Source organism: Nomia melanderi, chromosome 2 (genome assembly GCF_051020985.1).
Source record: "Nomia melanderi isolate GNS246 chromosome 2, iyNomMela1, whole genome shotgun sequence".
Lineage (NCBI taxonomy): Eukaryota > Metazoa > Arthropoda > Insecta > Hymenoptera > Halictidae > Nomia > Nomia melanderi.
The window spans coordinates 29896470-29916053 of NC_135000.1; the positions used below are offsets into that span (position 1 = coordinate 29896470).

The 19584-nt window shown below is 41.6% G+C and overlaps 2 protein-coding genes across 30 annotated transcripts; one reads left to right on the forward strand and one right to left on the reverse strand.

Annotated features, from left to right (window-relative positions):
- Position 1: 1 nt before the first annotated feature.
- Positions 2 to 4164, reverse strand: LOC143176903 (metalloendopeptidase OMA1, mitochondrial-like). 17 transcript variants are annotated; one of them, XM_076374310.1, is made up of 10 exons: positions 4016 to 4164; positions 2531 to 2726; positions 2380 to 2450; positions 1525 to 2299; positions 1187 to 1326; positions 947 to 1105; positions 756 to 863; positions 470 to 670; positions 215 to 397; positions 2 to 144 (listed from the first exon to the last, which is right to left on the reverse strand). In XM_076374310.1, exons 4-10 carry the CDS (start codon positions 1874 to 1876, stop codon positions 94 to 96), a joined length of 1194 nt encoding a protein of 397 aa, XP_076230425.1. In that variant the 5' UTR covers positions 1877 to 2299; positions 2380 to 2450; positions 2531 to 2726; positions 4016 to 4164; the 3' UTR covers positions 2 to 93. The 17 variants fall into 17 exon arrangements, with proteins under 17 accessions (XP_076230425.1, XP_076230427.1, XP_076230423.1 ...); XM_076374312.1 differs by having other exon boundaries at positions 2531 to 2602; positions 4016 to 4159; XM_076374308.1 differs by having other exon boundaries at positions 2531 to 2782; positions 4016 to 4151.
- On the forward strand, positions 3152 to 19487 carry dop (microtubule-associated serine/threonine (MAST) protein kinase dop). Of its 13 annotated transcripts, none has more exons than XR_013001426.1 (22): positions 4257 to 4661; positions 4775 to 4996; positions 5131 to 5347; positions 5415 to 5494; positions 5582 to 5684; positions 6185 to 6269; positions 6563 to 6665; positions 6742 to 6965; positions 7046 to 7121; positions 7199 to 7996; positions 8064 to 8236; positions 8295 to 8365; positions 8448 to 8675; positions 8755 to 8982; positions 9058 to 9613; positions 9831 to 10015; positions 10099 to 10319; positions 10444 to 10776; positions 11098 to 11163; positions 11659 to 12148; positions 12641 to 14789; positions 15030 to 19487. XR_013001426.1 is itself a non-coding variant. In XM_076374261.1 (21 exons), the coding sequence occupies exons 3-21, from the start codon at positions 5170 to 5172 to the stop codon at positions 13777 to 13779; spliced, it is 5337 nt and encodes a 1778-aa protein (XP_076230376.1). In that variant the 5' UTR covers positions 3152 to 3204; positions 4775 to 4996; positions 5131 to 5169; the 3' UTR covers positions 13780 to 19487. The 13 variants fall into 13 exon arrangements, 10 of the variants coding, with proteins under 10 accessions (XP_076230376.1, XP_076230377.1, XP_076230375.1 ...); XR_013001428.1 differs by having other exon boundaries at positions 15070 to 19487; XR_013001427.1 differs by having other exon boundaries at positions 12641 to 14350; positions 14428 to 19487.
- Positions 19488 to 19584: the final 97 nt, after the last annotated feature.

Sequence of the window (19584 nt, forward strand, 5' to 3'; positions counted from 1 at the left end):
TGTTAGATATATCCTGGAATTACAGGCGACTGATTGTGAGATCGAAATTTTATTCTTCTGTCGACGTGTATAGGTTTTCTCAGATACATTTTTTCAGTTTAAAGCGAATTTTTCAGCAGCTCTAATTATCGACGAGTTCGGACACTGAAATTTATTAAATTTCTATGTACTTTTCATGTAATGAACAGAATTGTTGAAGAACAAAAAACAATACCCCAACTTGATTTTGCAAATCCACGGCTTTTGGCATTTGACGAACAAGTTCTTCCATTCTACTCTTGATATTAGGATGAGTCATTAAAAACGTCGGCATCTCATATTTACTTTGTCCAGTAAGGTCTAAATACTTTTTCATATTCTTCCAAAAAGTTAAAACCTCTTTTAAGTTAATACAACTCTGGAAATGTGTAAACTATTGAAGTGACAAATAAACAATGGTTTTGATGGATGTATAGAACAGATCACATACTCTAGCAGATAACTGAAGTCCAACAATATCAGCTTCCATTTCTTTTCGCCTCATGTATGGTAAAGAAAGGAACACATTATACAGAAAGTTAGTTTCTAGATAAAGTAAAATTGCTTTCCAAGAGGAATGGCATGCCCACATAAGAAATAGTGGTATAACAAATACAGCAGTCATCAGTACTTTATAGGAATACCGTTCAATCTAGAAAGAATTATACAATGAACCAATCATATTCTTTGAATAGCTTAAATTACAGTAGTATCTTCTTTTATCAAACATAACTTACCATGTGTAACAGTAATACATGTGACATTTCGTGGGCTAAAATAAATGTCAATTGATCTTCATTTTGTACTACTTTAAAAATACCAGAACAAACAATGATCTGTCCACGCTGAAACATTAAAAAATAATGCATCATTTCAATTTCGAATAAAAAGTTATTTTTTGTTATAAAAATAAAATAATATTTCATACTGGTGTAACCATTGCAGTAGGAAATGGAAGATCCACTACGGTGATGGACCATGCTCTATCTTCAAAAATTTTTTTATTAGAATTTGTCAATTTCCATAGTACCCTTTCAATCTTCCTATATACAGGATCGTGCGGTGGTATTATTTCATTCTTGAACACCTTTAATAATTGCATAATTTGTGAATATGTTATTATATAAAAGTGTTTTATTACATATTTATGATGTGTCTGATTACGCACTAATGTTAAATATCTATCTTCAAAGTCAGCCTGCTGACTTTTATTAAATATTATGAAACGTCGACGTTTTTCTATCGGATCTCTTTCTAAATGTGTTAAGTAATACATTAATAAAACTAAAAAGAAAATGCTCAGAGAACCTGAAAAAATAAATATCAAACATTTTTTACATTATAATTATGGTTTATTTCTATTGATAATTAGCAAAAAAATTGACAATGCAGTAATCCATGTAAAACAAACAAGGGAAGGGATGATATAAAAAAAAAGATACATGTACTTGATACAAACTTAAAAACGAAAAGAAAGAATAACTTAGTGGATCATAAATTATCTACCATAGAACACATTTCTTCTTTTCCAATACCATGCTTTGATTTCTTGCTGTTGTATTGGATTCAAAGATAACCACCAACGTCTTGTATGATGCCCACTAAATATACTACAAAGTTTCATAGCAAAACATATCCCTTCCACGCCATAAATTGACAACTGTAATTTCTGTGTATTATGGAAATTTGCTCTTTGATATTTTAAATGTTGCCACCTTTTCTCAGACTCTTTTGATCGAAGAAAAGATATTTCAGGAAGATTTCTTCCATACGAGAGACTTCTCGTGCTACAGATCATTGTTCTAATGGTTGTATGTTGAAGGTGTTTGAGGTATATTTTCTTTACAAAATAAAACATGTTTCTGTATATATATCTCTTTCGTATAAGTAATTTTCTTTACATCAGATAATTATTATAACGGTTCAAAGAATATATAGTATATCCAACTCTATAATTAAGCATAACAGTTAAAATATCATCACATTTTAGTAAACGTTCATACAATTACAATTCTAACTTGCTTAGAGATGATTTACAAAGGCTGACAATATTAACAAGCAAAATCCCAGTCTTGTATATTGAAACATTATGCTTCCTGCTACACCATATTTAAGTGCGGTATGGAACATTCGCTTTGTGAAAAATATTGTTATAAGATGTAACCAAACAGGTCGTGTTCGTATCCTTTGGTTTCCCACAGGTGTTACTGATGTATGTTGGTACTTTTCATTGTTCAAGTTTGAAACTGTGTCCATTCGTTCCATATAAAGTTGAAGAATACTGAAGTCATAAAACAGTCTGTTAATAATGTATTATTATTGAAGCATTCAATCGTTATTTGCTGTTAAATTATTACTTACACTTATCTCACAATAATTTCATTCAACTGTATACAAATCTCTCATTGTTCGATGACAATGTAAATATAACACTTGAAACGAAAAGAAGCACGGTTAATAGTTTTCATTAAGGTTATGAAATAAAATTCTTTTTTTTTACATTTTTACTCACCTCGGTGCACACGTTCTTAAAAATGTAAGTACGTTGCGTACAACGTATGAAAGCATAAAATTGTAGCGATATCTTTATGAAACGAAAAAGAATAAATTGTGAATATAATTCAGCGTCGAATGTTTTTCGCAAAGGTATTAGTACGCGTTGATGTATCAGCTGACATGTGTCAAAGGCAGCCGCATTGCTCTTCCTTCTATAGTTGTTCGACAGTCAGTATTTTTAGGCGCTTCCTTAAGAATAACCGCACGCCTACAGCTTATTCGACGTTGCGCACGGAATATGAAAAAATTTATTTCTATATTAATGAAAAAACCGTTGACGTACTTGAACAAGTTCTCACAATCCAAATCTCAATTAGCTATGAACGTTGTTGACAATCCTTAGTAATACAAAAAGCTGTATCGCGTCAAGTTACGATTAATCATTTCTTTCGAAATGATTGTTATTTGAATTTCCAGTTATTTCTCCTTCGATATAGAAAGAATTCTTCTCACATTTCTTTTATATATATATATATATATATATATATATATATATATATATATATATATATATATATATATATATATGTATTCTGCAAACGTAAATCTTATTTAAATATATTATTCCAGTCCAAAGTTAAAGAGACTACGTAGTATTGTCACGAATCCATATTTGTAAAGACCACCGAGGTACGTCACAAGGTTACGAACAATATTAGTTTCAGGTCGATCGGTAAATCGGGCGAGAAAGATATTTAATAATTTTTTTAATTAACCTCAAATTGACGACGGGAGTTCAGAAGATAGGTACAATACGTTTTATTTTCAATAAATTCTGTCGTCCTTTTAATGTACTGATCTACGGACGATTTGGAAATCATTGCGTGATTGACATCAAGGAACGGTATCGTATCGAAACAAGGGCGCTACGATTGAACGTTGTTTAATATTTCATGTATTCATTGTTTTATAAATAATCGAAACGTATTTATCGAGCCTGACAGGAAATGCATCGGCGCTCAAATCGGTTTCATCGAACATTGGATGTAACAATGGTGAAATTTCTAGGAACTGCACCAATACGGCAAGCACAGGGCTGGCCACGAATAATGATTCGCGATGAAACTTTGATTCTTCATCCGTGATAAATGATCAACCTTTATTGTAAACCCATTGTTCCCAAAGTAAAAACTGACATCCTTCGTTCGCAATATAGTATCTCAAGCTCTTTTATTTCTGCGCAAAACCAACTTCATCGGTAATAGTGAAATTGCAGTATTTAAAGTAATTTTTTTTCTAAAAATGACTGGACAAATACAATTAATATTTTACAGATCGCTCGAGCATACGAATTCAAAACCCAGTCCCGCGTGAAATCTGCTTGACCCTTTTGCAACGTTTCCTTCTGAGACGTTGAAAGGAGTCTTTTGTATTCTATCGGATACAAATTTGATTATTAAATACCACATAAACCACATACCATGGACATTTACAAGTCTACCTGGCCGAACATCTAAGTGTCCACTAGGTTCACACAGTCTCGTCGAAATCGGTGCGTAACGTATCGAGGGGGTCCCCTTGTTAGGAGCATCCTGTAAAACAGGGGTTCGTTCGGTGTGCGTTGTATTCTCTGTCGGTTGCAGCTCGCGGTCCAAGGATGCATGTATGTATTTGTGCGAGTTTCCATGCATAGGAACGTCGGGTTTGCGCGTGCGTGTTCACGCGTGTGTGCACGCGGTCCGGCTACGGGTACGTTTGCTAGTGTCAGAGATCCGTGCGCAGGTGTGTGCGTGTGTATGTCCATCATGAGTCAGAGCAGCCATGGTCGGTCTGTGTTTCGTAATTAATTCTCTTCGTTGACGAGAAAAATGCGAGTCTAGCCCCCGGGAGCACGATACCTGCACGTTCCCGGGCCGCGCTTGTCCGCAGAGGACATGCTCGTTGTGCCCGGTAAATCGCGCATCTTTCATCATTCTTCACCTCCCGCTCACGGCTCTGCTTTGCTCTTGTATCTACCGTGTGCGGTGCGTCCGAGTGTTTTCGCGTGTGTTTCGCTTCTCTTGTTTCTCACGATAGACGACGTCTCTCCCGTAACCCGGTTCTCTTCTATCCCGGGGCTCTCGTCTGTCTTTCCTCCGTTGGAGCAGGTACTTTGAGGACACACCACCTAGTACCTCGGTCCTTTCTCGCGATCGACCGATCCCGCCTTCCTCTCCTATCCTGCATTCTCTTCTTATATGTATGCTACGAATTTTCATAGAATAGCACGGGAAGGAAAGGTGGTGCGGTTCGTGGCAGCGTTTTTCAGCTTCCGTGGACCACGGTCACGAATGCCCTTCGTGGATACTCCGATATCGGTCTTTCCACGGTGACGATCGAACCTTCACGGGAAAGAATGGACTGCGAATGCATCGGCGGTCTTGCTGATCGGACTCGCCTTTTATTTGCTGTTTTATTCTGCGAATAAAACGGCTCGAGTCAGGTACACACCTTGTACCCATTTTCTTTGGAATATTTCGAGAATTCTACGTTGTTTTATTTGTTGTTATTGTTGTTGTTGTTGTTGTTGTTGTTGTTGTTGTTGTTATGTACTTGAGGTGTACCTGTCACTTTTAGGTAACTTAAATCTTTGGGTGAAACTATTGTGGGAGAATCATGGATCAAAACAGGAACAGACCCAGTAGACCCCGTCTTCGGAATCATGGCAATTCTGCCAGGGCCCTTGTATTCGATCAAACCGAAAGCGAGGAATCCGTTGGTAGTGCCGAAGCTGATGTACAAAAGCGTCCAATACCGTTCAAAATGGAAAGCAAAGAGGCTCCAGTCCGACCTGGTTTGTGCATTGTTGTAAGCAAGCGTCATTCTACTTTTCATGGTTTTTCACTGTTTAATGGTTTTAGTAAGCGGAGAGCTGTCGAATTTGGTTCGAATGAGGAACTCTGCTATTGGGAAGTCTGCGCCTTCTTTGTCTGTTCATGTGGTTAGGAATTTTATATTAGTTAATGATATCATAACTTATGTTACAATTGATATATATGTATTTATATGTATATACCTTTTTTTACAGCGTGATTTTAACATTCCTAGGCGGGCTGCCAAAGCAGCTCATCGTAAATCTTTCATTGCAACAACATCTCCTACTTTACCACGTTGTCATTCACCACTGTCAGGTATGTAAACATTAATGGTGCTGATTCTTCTTCTTTAAATGTTAAATCATATTTCATCCGTTTGACATTATATATTTCATTAGCAAATATATCATGCTATGAAAGTATGTCTAGTAACAGCGACTAAAGAGGTGTAAATACATAATGCTCGGTTATGAGTGACTACGAGTACTATGTATTTAGTAATCACATTATATAAGTGTTCTGGCACAACTTTATTCAAGATTTTAATGGAGATATATATGGATATATACACATATATACTTATATATATGTCTATGTTTACACTATAGTAATACAGCTGTTACAGTTTGCAAGTATTACACGCAATAAGTTTATTTGCAAGCGTGTTAGAACTAGAACATATAAACAACTCTGTCCTGAAACAGCATCCTAAAAAATTCATTTTCATCCACTTAGAAGCGTGTTTATTTACATTGTTTACGTCTTTCAACTACAATAGATGATTAATTTCTTTTACTGCTTGTTTCCCAATATAGCATTCGTCCCGATTGTTGTAGGCAGTCCCCTAGAGAGTCCTAGGATGTCATCCAGTCCACATTTTGCTTTTGCTCCAATTAAAAGGTATCTACTTCGTGCCTACTTTTAGTCTGTTTATATCTGGTCTGATTGCCTATGTAAGTAGGTGTCGCCATTGTGAGCATTATATTTTTAATACATTATTAATAGTAAAGAAAAACACAAAATGCCAATGCAGGCACTAAGCTGTATAATCTTTCAAAAGAAACGAAGGATGTGGCTGTAAGATTTTTTCTTGTATTATAACAAAGTTACTGTCTCCGTGTGTTAGATGTATTGAATAGAATTATTTGTTTGTGCACTGTTAAACTTACATTAAGATACATATAATGATTAAGGATTGGCGGAGGTGGTACGGGTACTGGAGATGGAAGAAGATGGTCGGTTGCTAGTTTACCATCGAGTGGATATGGAACGACACCCGGCTCCAGTAATGTTTCGGTTAGTGATTTATTAAAACACTAAAGCCTGAAGGCACTGACAGTTCTCTACAAATTATTATTATGTACTTAATTAGTCACGATACTCGAGTCAAGAACGCCTGCATCAACTTCCAAATGTTCCAACCAAGGACGAATTACGTATGCTTTCCTGTCATTTCTCTAAACCTGGAACACCTATTTCGATCCACCCGGGATTTCCAGGTTCCAGTATTTCCAGCATACCGGGGACCGTGTCTCTCAGTCTTGACGAGGAAGGTCGTAGATCACCTTTACACAGACCACGTTCTCGAAGTTTAAGGTGAGCATTGAACAAACTATAATTATCTTTACTGTAAAAAGTACTCTCATTGGAACGGGTGTTTGTTTTGCTAATTATAGTAGTCCTAGTCGGTCTCCCGTGTTGGATAGTGAAATCGTAATGATGAACACCCTCTACAAAGAACGGTTTCCAAAGGTATATTTTAAACAGAAAATACTATTAACACTGTGATGTATAATGATTATGCTTAACAATAAAAATTACTCTATTAGGCAACACAACAAATGGAAGAACGTCTGACTAACTTTATCAATGAGAATAAGGATCTGGATGAGTATGAAGTAATGGCAAACATGACACAAGACTCGTTGCCAATTCTACGGTTCGTTCATCATCAAGTAATCGAAATGGCGAGGGATTGTTTGTTAAAGTCTCAGGAGAAGTTAATCACAACTAGATATTTTTATGAAATGAGCGAGAATCTTGAACATTTGTTAATGGAGACTAAAGAAAAGTCACTTGAAGCTGCGACCAGACTGACCGGACTTATTAAAAAACTGCTGCTGGTAATATCGCGTCCGGCTCGTCTACTGGAATGTTTAGAGTTTGATCCGGAAGAGTTTTATCATTTATTAGAGCAGGCCGAAGGTCAAGCGAAAATTAATGCTGGGATTAAAACAGATATACCTCAGTATATTATTACTAAGCTTTCTCTAAACAGAGATCCGATATCCGAGCTTCAGGAAGATTTAAATAAATTAGAGGATTCGGCAAGTTCGAGCGACAGTAACTTGCAGATTACTTCGAGTCCGAACAAGGACGACGAGAAATCTCAACGGATACCGTGCGAAAGCGATTACGAAGTATTGAAATTAATTAGTAACGGTGCATATGGCGCTGTTTATTTGGTAAAAGAGAAAACCACGCGGCAAAGGTTCGCCATGAAAAAGATAAATAAGAACAATTTAATGCTGCGCAATCAAGTGGAACAAGTGTTCGCCGAGAGAGACATAATGAGCTTTACAGACAATCCTTTTGTAGTATCTATGTATTGCAGTTTCGAAACTAAGGTGTGTAACCGTTGTAAAAGTAGAACATTCGAACATTCAATTGAAGTAATTAATTATTCAATTACAGAAACATTTATGCTTGGTGATGGAGTATGTGGAGGGTGGAGACTGCGCGAATCTACTGAAAAATATCGGTCCACTACCGCCGGATATGGCACGGTTTTATTTTGCGGAGACTGTGTTAGCTGTTGAATACTTGCACAGCTACGGCATCGTTCATAGAGATTTGAAGCCAGACAAGTATGTAGATCAATGATTTATCAATTTTTCAAATCTCTTACATTTCCCTTTTTTTCAGTTTACTCATTACTGCGCTTGGTCACATCAAGCTAACAGACTTCGGTCTAAGTAAAATGGGTCTTATGTCCTGTAAGCATTTTATAAAATACATCAATTATTAAATTAAACTACTCATTATAGAAAAGTATGTGAATTCTGTTTCTCTTTTTAGTGGCAACGAATCTTTATGAAGGGTACATTGATAGGGATACGAGACAGTTTTCAGATAAGCAAGTATTTGGTACCCCTGAATATATTGCACCTGAGGTTATTTTGCGTCAGGGGTACGGCAAACCCGTTGACTGGTGGTCTATGGGCATTATCTTATACGAATTTCTGATTGGCTGTGTTCCGTTCTTCGGTGATACACCTGAAGAATTGTTTGCTCATACAGTTAATGGTGAGCATTCGTATTTATCATGTAACATTAATGTACAAATGAAAATCAATGAGTTGCGTACAACTCGGCGATCTTACAGACGATATCGAGTGGCCCGACGACGATGATTGGCCCGTCCAAGTGGAAGCTAAAGATATTATAACAGCGTTGCTACAACAAAGTCCTAGAGATAGATTAGGAACCGGTGGATCACACGAAGTCAAAGAGCATCCGTATTTCTTTGGGGTAAACTGGAACAGTTTGCTCAGACAGAAGGCTGAATTTGTACCGCAGTTGGTCAACGACGAAGACACAAGTTACTTTGATAGTAAGTTCGGTATAAAAACTTTCTACCTGTAGACCTTCTTTAAAATGCAAGTGTAACGTAAGAACGATATCGCAGCTCGTATGGACAGATACAATCATGACATCGGCGACGACACCGATGACACCGATGATTCTCCCCTCTTCGGATCGTTCTCCTCGTATTCTCCTCAATCACGAAAGATTTCTCAAACCCGTCCGCCTCAAATCAATTCGGAGACAGAGTCAGACGTCTCGAAGAAACAATTATTCCGTACCGAGCTCGAACGCACAGTTGCTCAATTGTCACTAGCATCTGGGACTGTCGTCACACCGCCATCCAAGTTAACCGACTTGGTCTCTTTAGAGAAGAACAGGCCGTCTTCATTCGTTAAGGGTGGCGCAAGCATGGAGACACCGCCAAAGGCAGACAGATCAAATACGTCGTTCACTAGTCCCGCTACGGTGACCAGCGGTGAATCTCAATTAACTGTTATCAAGAACAGTCAGATAGAAGGAGCATCGATCAACTTGAGCACTCCTGATTCGTCCCAAACGGAGTCGGAGGATATCAGTCCGCAGATCCAGAGAAAGAGACATGTGCACTCCCGCGACAAGCTGCCCAGGTTCAGTATATCCGTTGATGATGACCACATGTGAGTCGTTCAAACATCAAACATCACAATCATACTTATTTTGTTTTTCTAACAGTCACTTAATTCTATCCGGAGTTCAGTAAAATGTAGAGGAGAAAGTCTTTTAAGGAATATTAAATTGAAATAATATTTTACCTAGCTCCGATTCATTCATCTTTAGCACACTATTATACGAAAGAGGATAGACATACAACGTAACAGTTGATTTTGGTTACAGGTTGGACTTAGTTGCTGCAAACAGAGATACCACCGAGGAAAGTAAGCACAATTCCAGCACGGATTCTTTTGAATCGTTCAGCGCGATGCCAATCATACCATCGATGAAACAAAAGTCACGGTCTGTGATCAAATCTGCTTCTACCAGTGGACTGTCACTGGTAATACCCACCAGTGACTTTTCTTGTACGTATCGCTTCGAATAAATTCAAGTTTCTTCGTGTCCTGCAACTTATGATAACAAGAATGACACATCCTCTACGTTTCAGATGATGCATCTTTAAATACTCAACCAATCGAATCTCCTGGCGGATCGTCCACTGCTTCTTCGAGAGACACGTCACCCTGTCGTGAACTGAGTCCTCTTGTCACCAGCTTGAAACCTCCTACTATTATTCGAAGAGGACCGTGCGGCTTTGGGTTTACTGTGCACACTATCAGAGTCTACTACGGGGACAGTGATTTTTACACTATGCATCATTTAGTCATGGTAAGTTCTGACAGTCCAATGGTTGTAACAAAGCAAAATTAATTTTATTATCTGAGTTCAGCAAGTCAAATAGTTCCATCTTCCAATACAGCTGTTTTTCATTTTTCGTTTCATCATTTTTCAGGCCGTGGATCAGTCTAGTCCGGCGTTCGAAGCTGGCTTGAGACCAGGTGACCTCATCACTCACATAAACGGTGAACCGGTACAGGGTTTATATCACATTCAAGTTCTCCAATTGATGCTGAGTGGCGGCGATCACGTGACGCTTCGCAGCACGCCGCTGGAGAACACCAGCATTAAAACTGGCGGACGGAAAAGGGACCTTGCCCAAAGCAAAATGGCGCGTAGAACACTGCATAAACAGCGGAAACAAAAGCGTGATCATTCCGATAAGAAACGGAAAACGTCCCTATTTAAGCGAATTAGTTCAAAACGAGCTAGCGTAGAAATGCAACAGGTACAGAATAAGTTGTCTTAATTTTTGTGAACTGTAGTCGCAGAAACGTTTTGATGTGAAAACGTACACGAGTTTGTGGCTAATATAAACTAATGTGTGTATATATGTGTATATATTATATATATACACACATACAGGGCATATATACATATACACGTACATGCTGTTATTTTTTTCACACAAGTACTACTACTACTACTACTTCCACTACTACTGCTACTAGTACTATTACGCGGCATAATACGCTGATGCACCGGCGGCTATTTACAAGCGACTTATACACCGATTATGTTAAGCGTTTACTTTTGTTTCTTATTGCAGCCATTAACTATCAGTTGTCCATTGTCAGCACCCATTCTATCCAGCGACAGCAAACCTCCACTTATGGTATGATTTTTCGTAACGTTTCCTGATCGTCATTTTGCCTGATAATCAGATTCAGTTCGCCATTTCTGTTTAAGTCAGAACTCTCGGTTGCTCAATATGCTCATGCGGCAGCTTATAAATGTTCCTTTGTATTGTCACTTATTGACCGCGTTCAAAGTCTTACACAACTGGGGGTTGAAAACAGTAATAGCATTAATATGTCAATGTTCGAAACGGTTACAAGAACGACAACGATCTTATAACTGTTTTCTCATAACTGTTTCAATCGGAGCCTTTCTCTTCATATTTTCCACTGTTTTTATTCTCATTGTAAACAAGTCGAGCGCCGACTCGTTTAGTCTATGAACCGTTTCAACCCCTAAACACCACACTGATCACTGAAGATTCTCAGTTTCATAACGCATACCCGTATAGAGCGTTAGAAGTGAAATAATCATGTAACTAGGATTCCAAATAGATTCCAGATAAAAATCATTTCAACCGATCTCTTTCCAGATGGCCGCAGGAATCTGTTCGCCGTCCATGGTGACCCCCAGCCGGTCCTTCCAGTCGTTCACACGTTCTCAGGAGACCTCGCCGTATTTTGCAGCTTGCGCGAAGTCCGTCTGTAGCCCTTCTCCGCCGACGAATCGCGTCAGCTCCGATTCCTACCACTCGACGGCTAACTCGAGTTCTTGTTCAAGCCCAAATTCCTCGTCCCCGGGCTCGAATACGTCCGCTGCGAACCTGGCAACCATTTCGAACCAATCCCACTACCAGAGACCCAGCACGCTTCACGGTTTGAAGCACAAGTTGCACACGGCGGCAAAAAATATTCATTCACCGAATCGCAGGAAATCCGTGGGTCACATACCGTTGTCTCCGTTGGCCAGAACTCCTAGTCCGTCGCCGCTTCCGGCTAGCCCGACCAGAAGTCCCAGCCCGCTGGCCTTCCCAACTGGGCATCAGCCTGGTAGTTCCAATACTACGCAGTCCTACAGTCCAGGTGCGATAAACTGTAAATCAGGATTCGTATCAATGAACACATACATTCTATTTGACTGTTAACCTCTTGCCTTACAATGTCGTGTCAGACTGGTAAAGATTTCCAATATCGTTTAAGCACAAATATTTATAGCACAAAAACCGTGACGATTTCCACTATGACATAACATGGGAGTAGAGTTCTAACTGAATAAACTATCATCTCTCTATACATTTTTTTTTAATAAAGCAAATGACGAGGACAGTCAGGCGACATTAAACGCATAATACTGTCAAAAATCATATCCACATAAATGTCATCCAATTCTTCTGAGTTCAAGTGAAACATTATTTTTCTTATTAACAATTTGTATGGTTCAGAGTAATTCTAGACATGGGAAGAGCATGGAATTTCATTTTTACCAATGCATTGTTTAAGATAAATAGTTCTAACAAGTGTAACTACGGAATTAAATCGTGGAGCAAGGGATTAACTAGACATTCCACGTTCCAGGTGTCTGTCTGTCAACGCCGAACAACCAGAAGAAAAGCTACGGTCGTCCAAAGTCGGCGGAGCCTGGGTCTCCTCTTCTGAGAAGGGCTCTGAGTCCTGACCGGCTCCACCCACGCTCCGCGGAGAGCAAGACCTCGATATCGCCGCTCGCGAACTCAGTGGTGAAAGTAACGCCTCGCGTGACCATAGCTCAAACCTCACACTCGGAGACCGCCGAGGAGAGCGGGAATAACTTTAAGGACACGAACGACTCGAAGACCGAGAAGAAAGCATCGAACGAGCAGAAGTCCGATTACTCGAAACTGTCCCACGCGATATCGATCAATCTGGGGAACGTGAGCATGTCGAATTCGTGCGGTAGCACGCAGCTGCCCAGAATAGCTGAGGAGAAGGACTCGCCGACCGGTTCGAAAGGCGACGATTACTCGTCGAAAGACGCTTTGCCCTCGGATAAGATCGAGAAGGCTAGTGCTTCTGTTGGAAAGTCGACGGAGACGGAGAAGGCTCAGGACTCTAAGGTGAATCCGGTTTCAAAAGCCACGGAGCAGTCCGCCGGAAAAGTCGAAGAGAGTTTCAAGCTCGTGGATAATCTCGCCAACTCGCAACCCCGCGCCACTGTATCTCATAAGCAATCGCAGAGCAACGAGAAAAGTTCACACGCGTCGTCCCAGAAGACTCCGTCGCAAAGCACTGAAAAGGTTACACAGGGTTCTTCGCCGAAAGTAGCGTCGCAGACTAGCGAGAAGAGCACTCAGGCTGCGACGCAGAAGACACCGTCGCAGGGTAGCGATAAGTGTTCCCAAGCCTCGGCTTCAAAGTCCTCGTCGTCGAGCAGCGACAAAGGTTCGCAGTCGCCCGCTCAAAAGCCTTCGGCGCAGACCAACGAGAGGATCCCGCAGGTTGCGTCGCAGAAGTCTCAGGCCAGCGAGAAAGGCTCGCAAGGGTCGGCGCAGAAGGCGCAGAGCAGCGAGAAAGGTGCTGGGCACAGGGTAGCGAGCGAGCAGAAGACAAGCGGCAAAAGTTCAGAGGCTAATCCGGAGGGTAGAAAGATTTTAAAGAAGCATAAAGCCGACGCGACCGAGGGCACGTCAAGCTCTTTCGATGCCGGCGGACCTGGGAAGGATAAGAAGAACACTTAAGCGTTCTAATCGTCGTCGGAACGAACGAACTTGTCGAGTCTCGGTGTTCAAAGACTATGGTCCGTGCATTGATCCTTGTTTTTTCTTTTTTTTTTTTAATATTTGTTTAACCACGAAACGAATACAGTTACGCGTCTAATATAATCTAGTACTTGAGTAAGAGCGAAGAGAAGGCAAATCAAAAGGGACAGTTTCATACTCGCAGCTATAAAACAGGGAGAAACACGAACACGAAAGTTTGTATACTCGAGTCACGCGTTTGTAGGCTTCCATCGCATCGACACGCCTCGGTGAAGCAGCTTCGGCTGGTGTTTCTTGATGTACAATACAGGGGCTCACGATCCCGCGTACGCGTGTATACGTATCTCTCGAGGCGCGTCCAAGCCATCCTGTAATTAGAACCCTCGTCGCACGGTTAACCGGGCACAAGGGAAGCCAAGATGAAAGTAGAGAAACTGCGACGTATTATACAATTTAAACAGTCTCAACTGTGCAATTCATTGGTGTTGCTCTTCTAATTCTTCGCGGAAGTGGGAGTGACGGACGGAGGAAGAGAGGAATCCAAGAAGATGTAATAATTGGAGTAATTTATATACTTCGGGCTACAGTATTTACACGATCTCATTTACGTTTACGTCTAATATTTAGCACATCACTGTATGGATCAGCATAAGCAGTTCGCGAATCGCGTGCAGGTGGTTCGCTCTTTTGTTTCTCAGCGCGTGTAATATCCCGTGGAAACAATGGAAGAAGGCAACAACTATATCGTATACACTCGTGATCCGGATACAGCGGCGAGAGCGTTATTCAGCTCCGAGACACTTCCAACGGTCGTTCGTCGTAGCGAAGCGAAGAGGCTGGACTCGAAGTCGGAAATCCAGACGCCGGAAGGACCAACCCGCGTCCGAGGCTTGCGACACGCGACACGCCTCGATTTTACAATTTTTGTCGCGTTCTTCAAACTGATATCCCAGAATTCGAGGTACTCGAGGCGAACTCGACGTTCCAAGGTAATTGTTCTACAATCTCGTGAATCGAAGAGCTTCAGGCAAAGAATTCGTAAGGATATTTTTCTCTTAAAAAAAAAAAGCAAAAAAGCAAAAACGAAAAAGAACCAATCTTCGCTCTGATAACGCCACGAAATCGGCCTACACACGCGCGAGTGTACACGATAAAACCGACTTCGCCGCAATGGCTAGCGTACAAGATGCTCCCGTATGCACAATGATATTATCTCTGTCTCTTTATAGTGATTCCAACACGCTGTGATGCATTTAATTGTGACGTTAGAAATTGGTGCTACGATTCGTCGCCTTGGGGACACCCAACGCGAGAACTGGTGCTCCCATCTCCCCTGTGGAAACCGTAGTTCAGACGAGAAGAAGGAAAGCGAGGGATCAAAAAAGATAGCTGAAGGAAGCGAACGAAAGAGGCAAGGAAGAGAAGAGAGAAAGAAACGAATGAGAAATCCGAAACGTTATAGTATATATATATATATATATATATATATATATATATATATATATATTTATATGATACGATATATATAATATAACACAGCTGGTACGAACATATCGCATTGGAAGCATCTTGAGGTTCTCCGAGTCGTGTGAGAGTTGCGAGCGTCTTCGAAGGCCCGTTGGCCTCCGACACGTTGTAATCTTTTTAGTATTAGGTACTCGTTAATTTATTCTGTATATACACACGTACATACACGGACACACGACATACACACACGTACAAGTGACACGCGTACACCGAGAAAACCGGGGGAAAAACCATGAAAACAGAAAAAAGTGTATATTAGTTAAGGGCAAAGTATGCTTTAATCGTGAAAACGGTCGTGGCACCAATACCGCACCGACGGTAGGGTTCACGCGAGTGCTCGCTCGTGGACGGGATAAAAAGGGAAGCTAACGAAAAGAAGAAGACAAAAAAAACGGATTCTTTGCCATAAAGAGACCGCGAACTGTGTCTCTGCCATAGGCTACCGTCTCGTTCGAGGAACGGCCTTCGAGAACGGGACTTGCGATGATCGTGGCGGGCTCCGTACGCCGGCGCCGATATGCTTTTTACGTTTCAAAGCGAAATTGTATCGTATGTAGCGACCAGACGAATCTGTTTTGCTGTTCCCGGGAAAGGAAGAAGAAAGGGGGAACGTTTCTTCTCCTATAACGTTGTCGCGGCGGCTCGCGAAAGTGTTCGCGGCGACGTCAGTCGGCCGTGCGTTTGGCTTTGCAATTTGTATACCGGTTTTAGTAGCGGTCGTTGTTGACCGATCATCGAGTCGCTCAGAGGTTAATGCGGTTGAGTCTAGAAACAATTGAGAACATTCAGGTTTTGGCTGATGATAAGACTATGATATATTCAGAAGCTATACAGAGGGCTTTCTGACTTAGAATAAACGAAGGAGAGTAAATTCTTGAATAGTAACTAATGCTTTCACGGCTTGGAATATTATATTGAAAAGTGGCTTTCGGGTGAGAGCTGTCTTTATATAGGTATCTAGTTCGTGTTCCGGATCAGTAATCGCCTGTAGTTTGTAATTGTTCAGATGACCAACTGACTAATTACAAACTGCCGGTGATCAGTGATCCGGAACGCGAACTAGAATGTAAAGTCCTTGAATAACTAAACAGAATATTATTAAAATTGACAACAATCGCAGAATATTAAAGAATAGATAACTGTATTGGTTCCTGAGCGACTCGGTTTACATTAGTAATTTTAATCATTGTAACATAACTTTCGAAAGGGTCTTTGGAATCGTTTCCATGGTGCGATAGAGGGGAGCGAGATGAAATCGCGACGCGACTTTAGTTTATATTTAACGATTCGTGTAATTTCCGATTGCAACGAACGGCTCGAACACTTTCCCGGCCCGCCGCGCGTTCGCTGTGTGTTTTAACAGTAAGGGTAGACGATAAGGAATGCTTAGAGAAAAACTGGCTTTAGCAAAGTAAGGCACGATTTGAAGATTCCATCATCGTTTTTTCCTTTTTTTTCTCTCTCTCGTTTTTAAGTTCTCCGCCGACGAGACGGGAATCTCTTGTTTTCGCGGAGATTCGAGTCGCGCGTGGAGGTTCGGCTTGTTTTACGCATCGTTCGGTTTTCGAATATGGCCTCTGCCGAGCCACGTTTTATCACGAAACGACCGCCTCGAGTGTAATCTTACCACGTTCACTGTCAGAATCACGAGACGTCTAGACGCGCAACCGATCTTCGATGGGGGACGTCGCCCGCTAGAAATAATCTTTCGCCCACGGAGATGTGAAGACAATACGCGCCGGTTTAGCGTTACACGCGCGCTTCGCGATTTTTCATCGACGAATCGAGCGGCTCAGATACAACGAAAACGCGTGAAATTTCAAGTAATTCGTAACGTTCGAAACATGTCCGACTTCGACAATTTTCTACCGCTCTAAACAATATAATTAATGACGCGTCATTCGACTGGAAAGTCTCTAAATTCACGATCTAAAGCTACGATCGAACTGCAACTAGAAATTCAACGTTCCGGCATTGCCAATACGTTTCACAGCTCCGTAGGTCGAGGAGGATCGCTCGTTGCTCGCCGCAACACGCGGGACAGTGAACGCGTTAAACGGACCCGTCGACTTAAACGCTGTAAGCAGCCGCGGGATCGCTCGTCGTTTAACAGCCGTCGTTAAGGTTTAGCTCTGCTTAAGTATAGTCGATGGAGAAGATCCAGGTACCTCGTAGCATTAGCGCACCTTTGAACCGACACCGGTGTCCGATTTTAAGGGCACCGATCCTTACAGCGAGAACCAACGGAAACCGGACTCTCTCCAGGCGACAGAAACGAAAGAAAACGGTTTCCACGGTCCTGGACTATAGCTCAAAGACTTTTCGCGTCTCAGGATTGAGCGAATGTATCGTTAGGAACTGTAAAAGACAGTCGTATAAGGAAAAGGGAAATTGTACGAGTTCTCTGTGTCGTGTTCATCAATTGTATGATGGACAGTCGATGTGGATCGTCGATGATCATTGGTCTGGGGTGAAGCTTCCCTCGAGCGGGCAATGCACAGGGTGTCTCTGAAACTACGGTGCGATTGGGAACAGGTGACTCCACATAGTCGTTGCCAAGGTCTAGATACCAAAGTCGGATATAAACTATTCCAATTAACAGACATATGATATAATGATTGGTACTTGTCATAGCTCTAGCAATGTCAATCGCTAGCAATTCTCAATAGTGTTCTGCCTTAACCCTTTGCGGTCCGAATCTTGGTTTCTCACTTTGAGGTTCACGTCAACGTTAGTTCATTCAATTACTTAATACGACGCTCTATTTATTCAAGAATATCCGGGAGGCATTGAAATGCTACCCTTAACACGTTAAGCGCCACGAAAATCCTAATCGTTTTCCCATAGAGTTTGTCTTCTGTAGCAAAGAAAAGTAGGAATACTTAAGAATTGTTTGGCGTTGCAACGTTTGCGTTACACTATTATCAACTTAGTTGTCTTATTAAACATTTTTCACATCGGTTGTCTTGTATGTTACGATTGTTTTTTGGTCATTCAGAAGCGTCAGTCACCAGTGGCTGACATGGCGCTTAACGCGTTAAATGGTACAATTGTGATGCAAATAAATATAGAAAAAATTGTTAAAACAGGCAGAGGTTGCGATAAAATAGAACGTCGAGTCTGACTCGACACAGGACTGCCAAGGGGGTTGAAACCTTAATTCTATATCCTGGCTACAAGTCGAAAGGAAACCGAATAAAATGACCTTGTCTACCCAATCGCACCGTAAATTTCAGAACACCTCGCGCACGTCCGCTCGGTTAGGTGATTGTTTCTGTTTTGGTTCGAAGCGCGTGGACGTCCATCGTCGTCTTAGAATTAGCTCGGACCAGCGTGCGTATGGTCGTGCGCGCAGTGCACTCTGCGAGGCGACACAGACGAGGGATCGACGCTTTGTTGAGCATTGTTTCGTTACGTTTTCGTGGGTTGTGATTCTATATACATATATGGGAGTAAATGTATTCGTTGGCGACTTATTACCGGGCTGCGAACTCGGCGCGTTCACGGCGGCCACGGTCCTCGTTTGTCGAGCCATCTCCAAGAGATACGCGAGTTTTCCCCGTGAACGCGCGCGCGACATTCGCAGTCTATTTATTATCGTTGAGACACGTGTGCGTGGTGTTTGTTTCTATAACCGGGGAACGCGGAGGAAGGTTAACGAGTTGCCGAATTCGATCGCTGGCGCCGAGCGTTGTCGCGTCTCTCGTTTTCGGCGACGCAACGAACGAATCGCGGTCGAACAGAGTTTCCTTCGGCCGCGGGCGATCGCGACACGCTTACGAACCGCCCGGAACACGCTCGTTCCTCGCCAGCCATCCTCTCCCGGGCCCCGGTTCTCTCGTTAACCGGAAGCGAGGATGACCGACCGAATTCACTAGCGATAGATCGTAGGAAGCGGCGCTCCTTTTCTTTTTCCTTTGTTCGTTTTTCTTCGCCTGTTCTTTTTTCTCTTTTTCTTTTTCTTTTTTTTTTGTAAAGGAAGAAAAAAGGAGAGAACACCTCCGACGGGCTCTGTTCTTCTTTTCTTTTCTTTTTTTGTGATAAGCGAACTGGATGTTCTCCGTGAGAATGTTTATCAGCGAACTCGACGAACGTTTGATAATTATATTACACACACGCTCTCCACGTGAAATACAGTTTCGTTTCTTTATTATACGGCACGCTTTGTCTTGTTATTCGGCCACCCAGAACACCTCTCGCGGACGGACTACATGGTACCGCTGCGAGCGTGTCTCCTTTTTGTACTCTTTCTTTCGT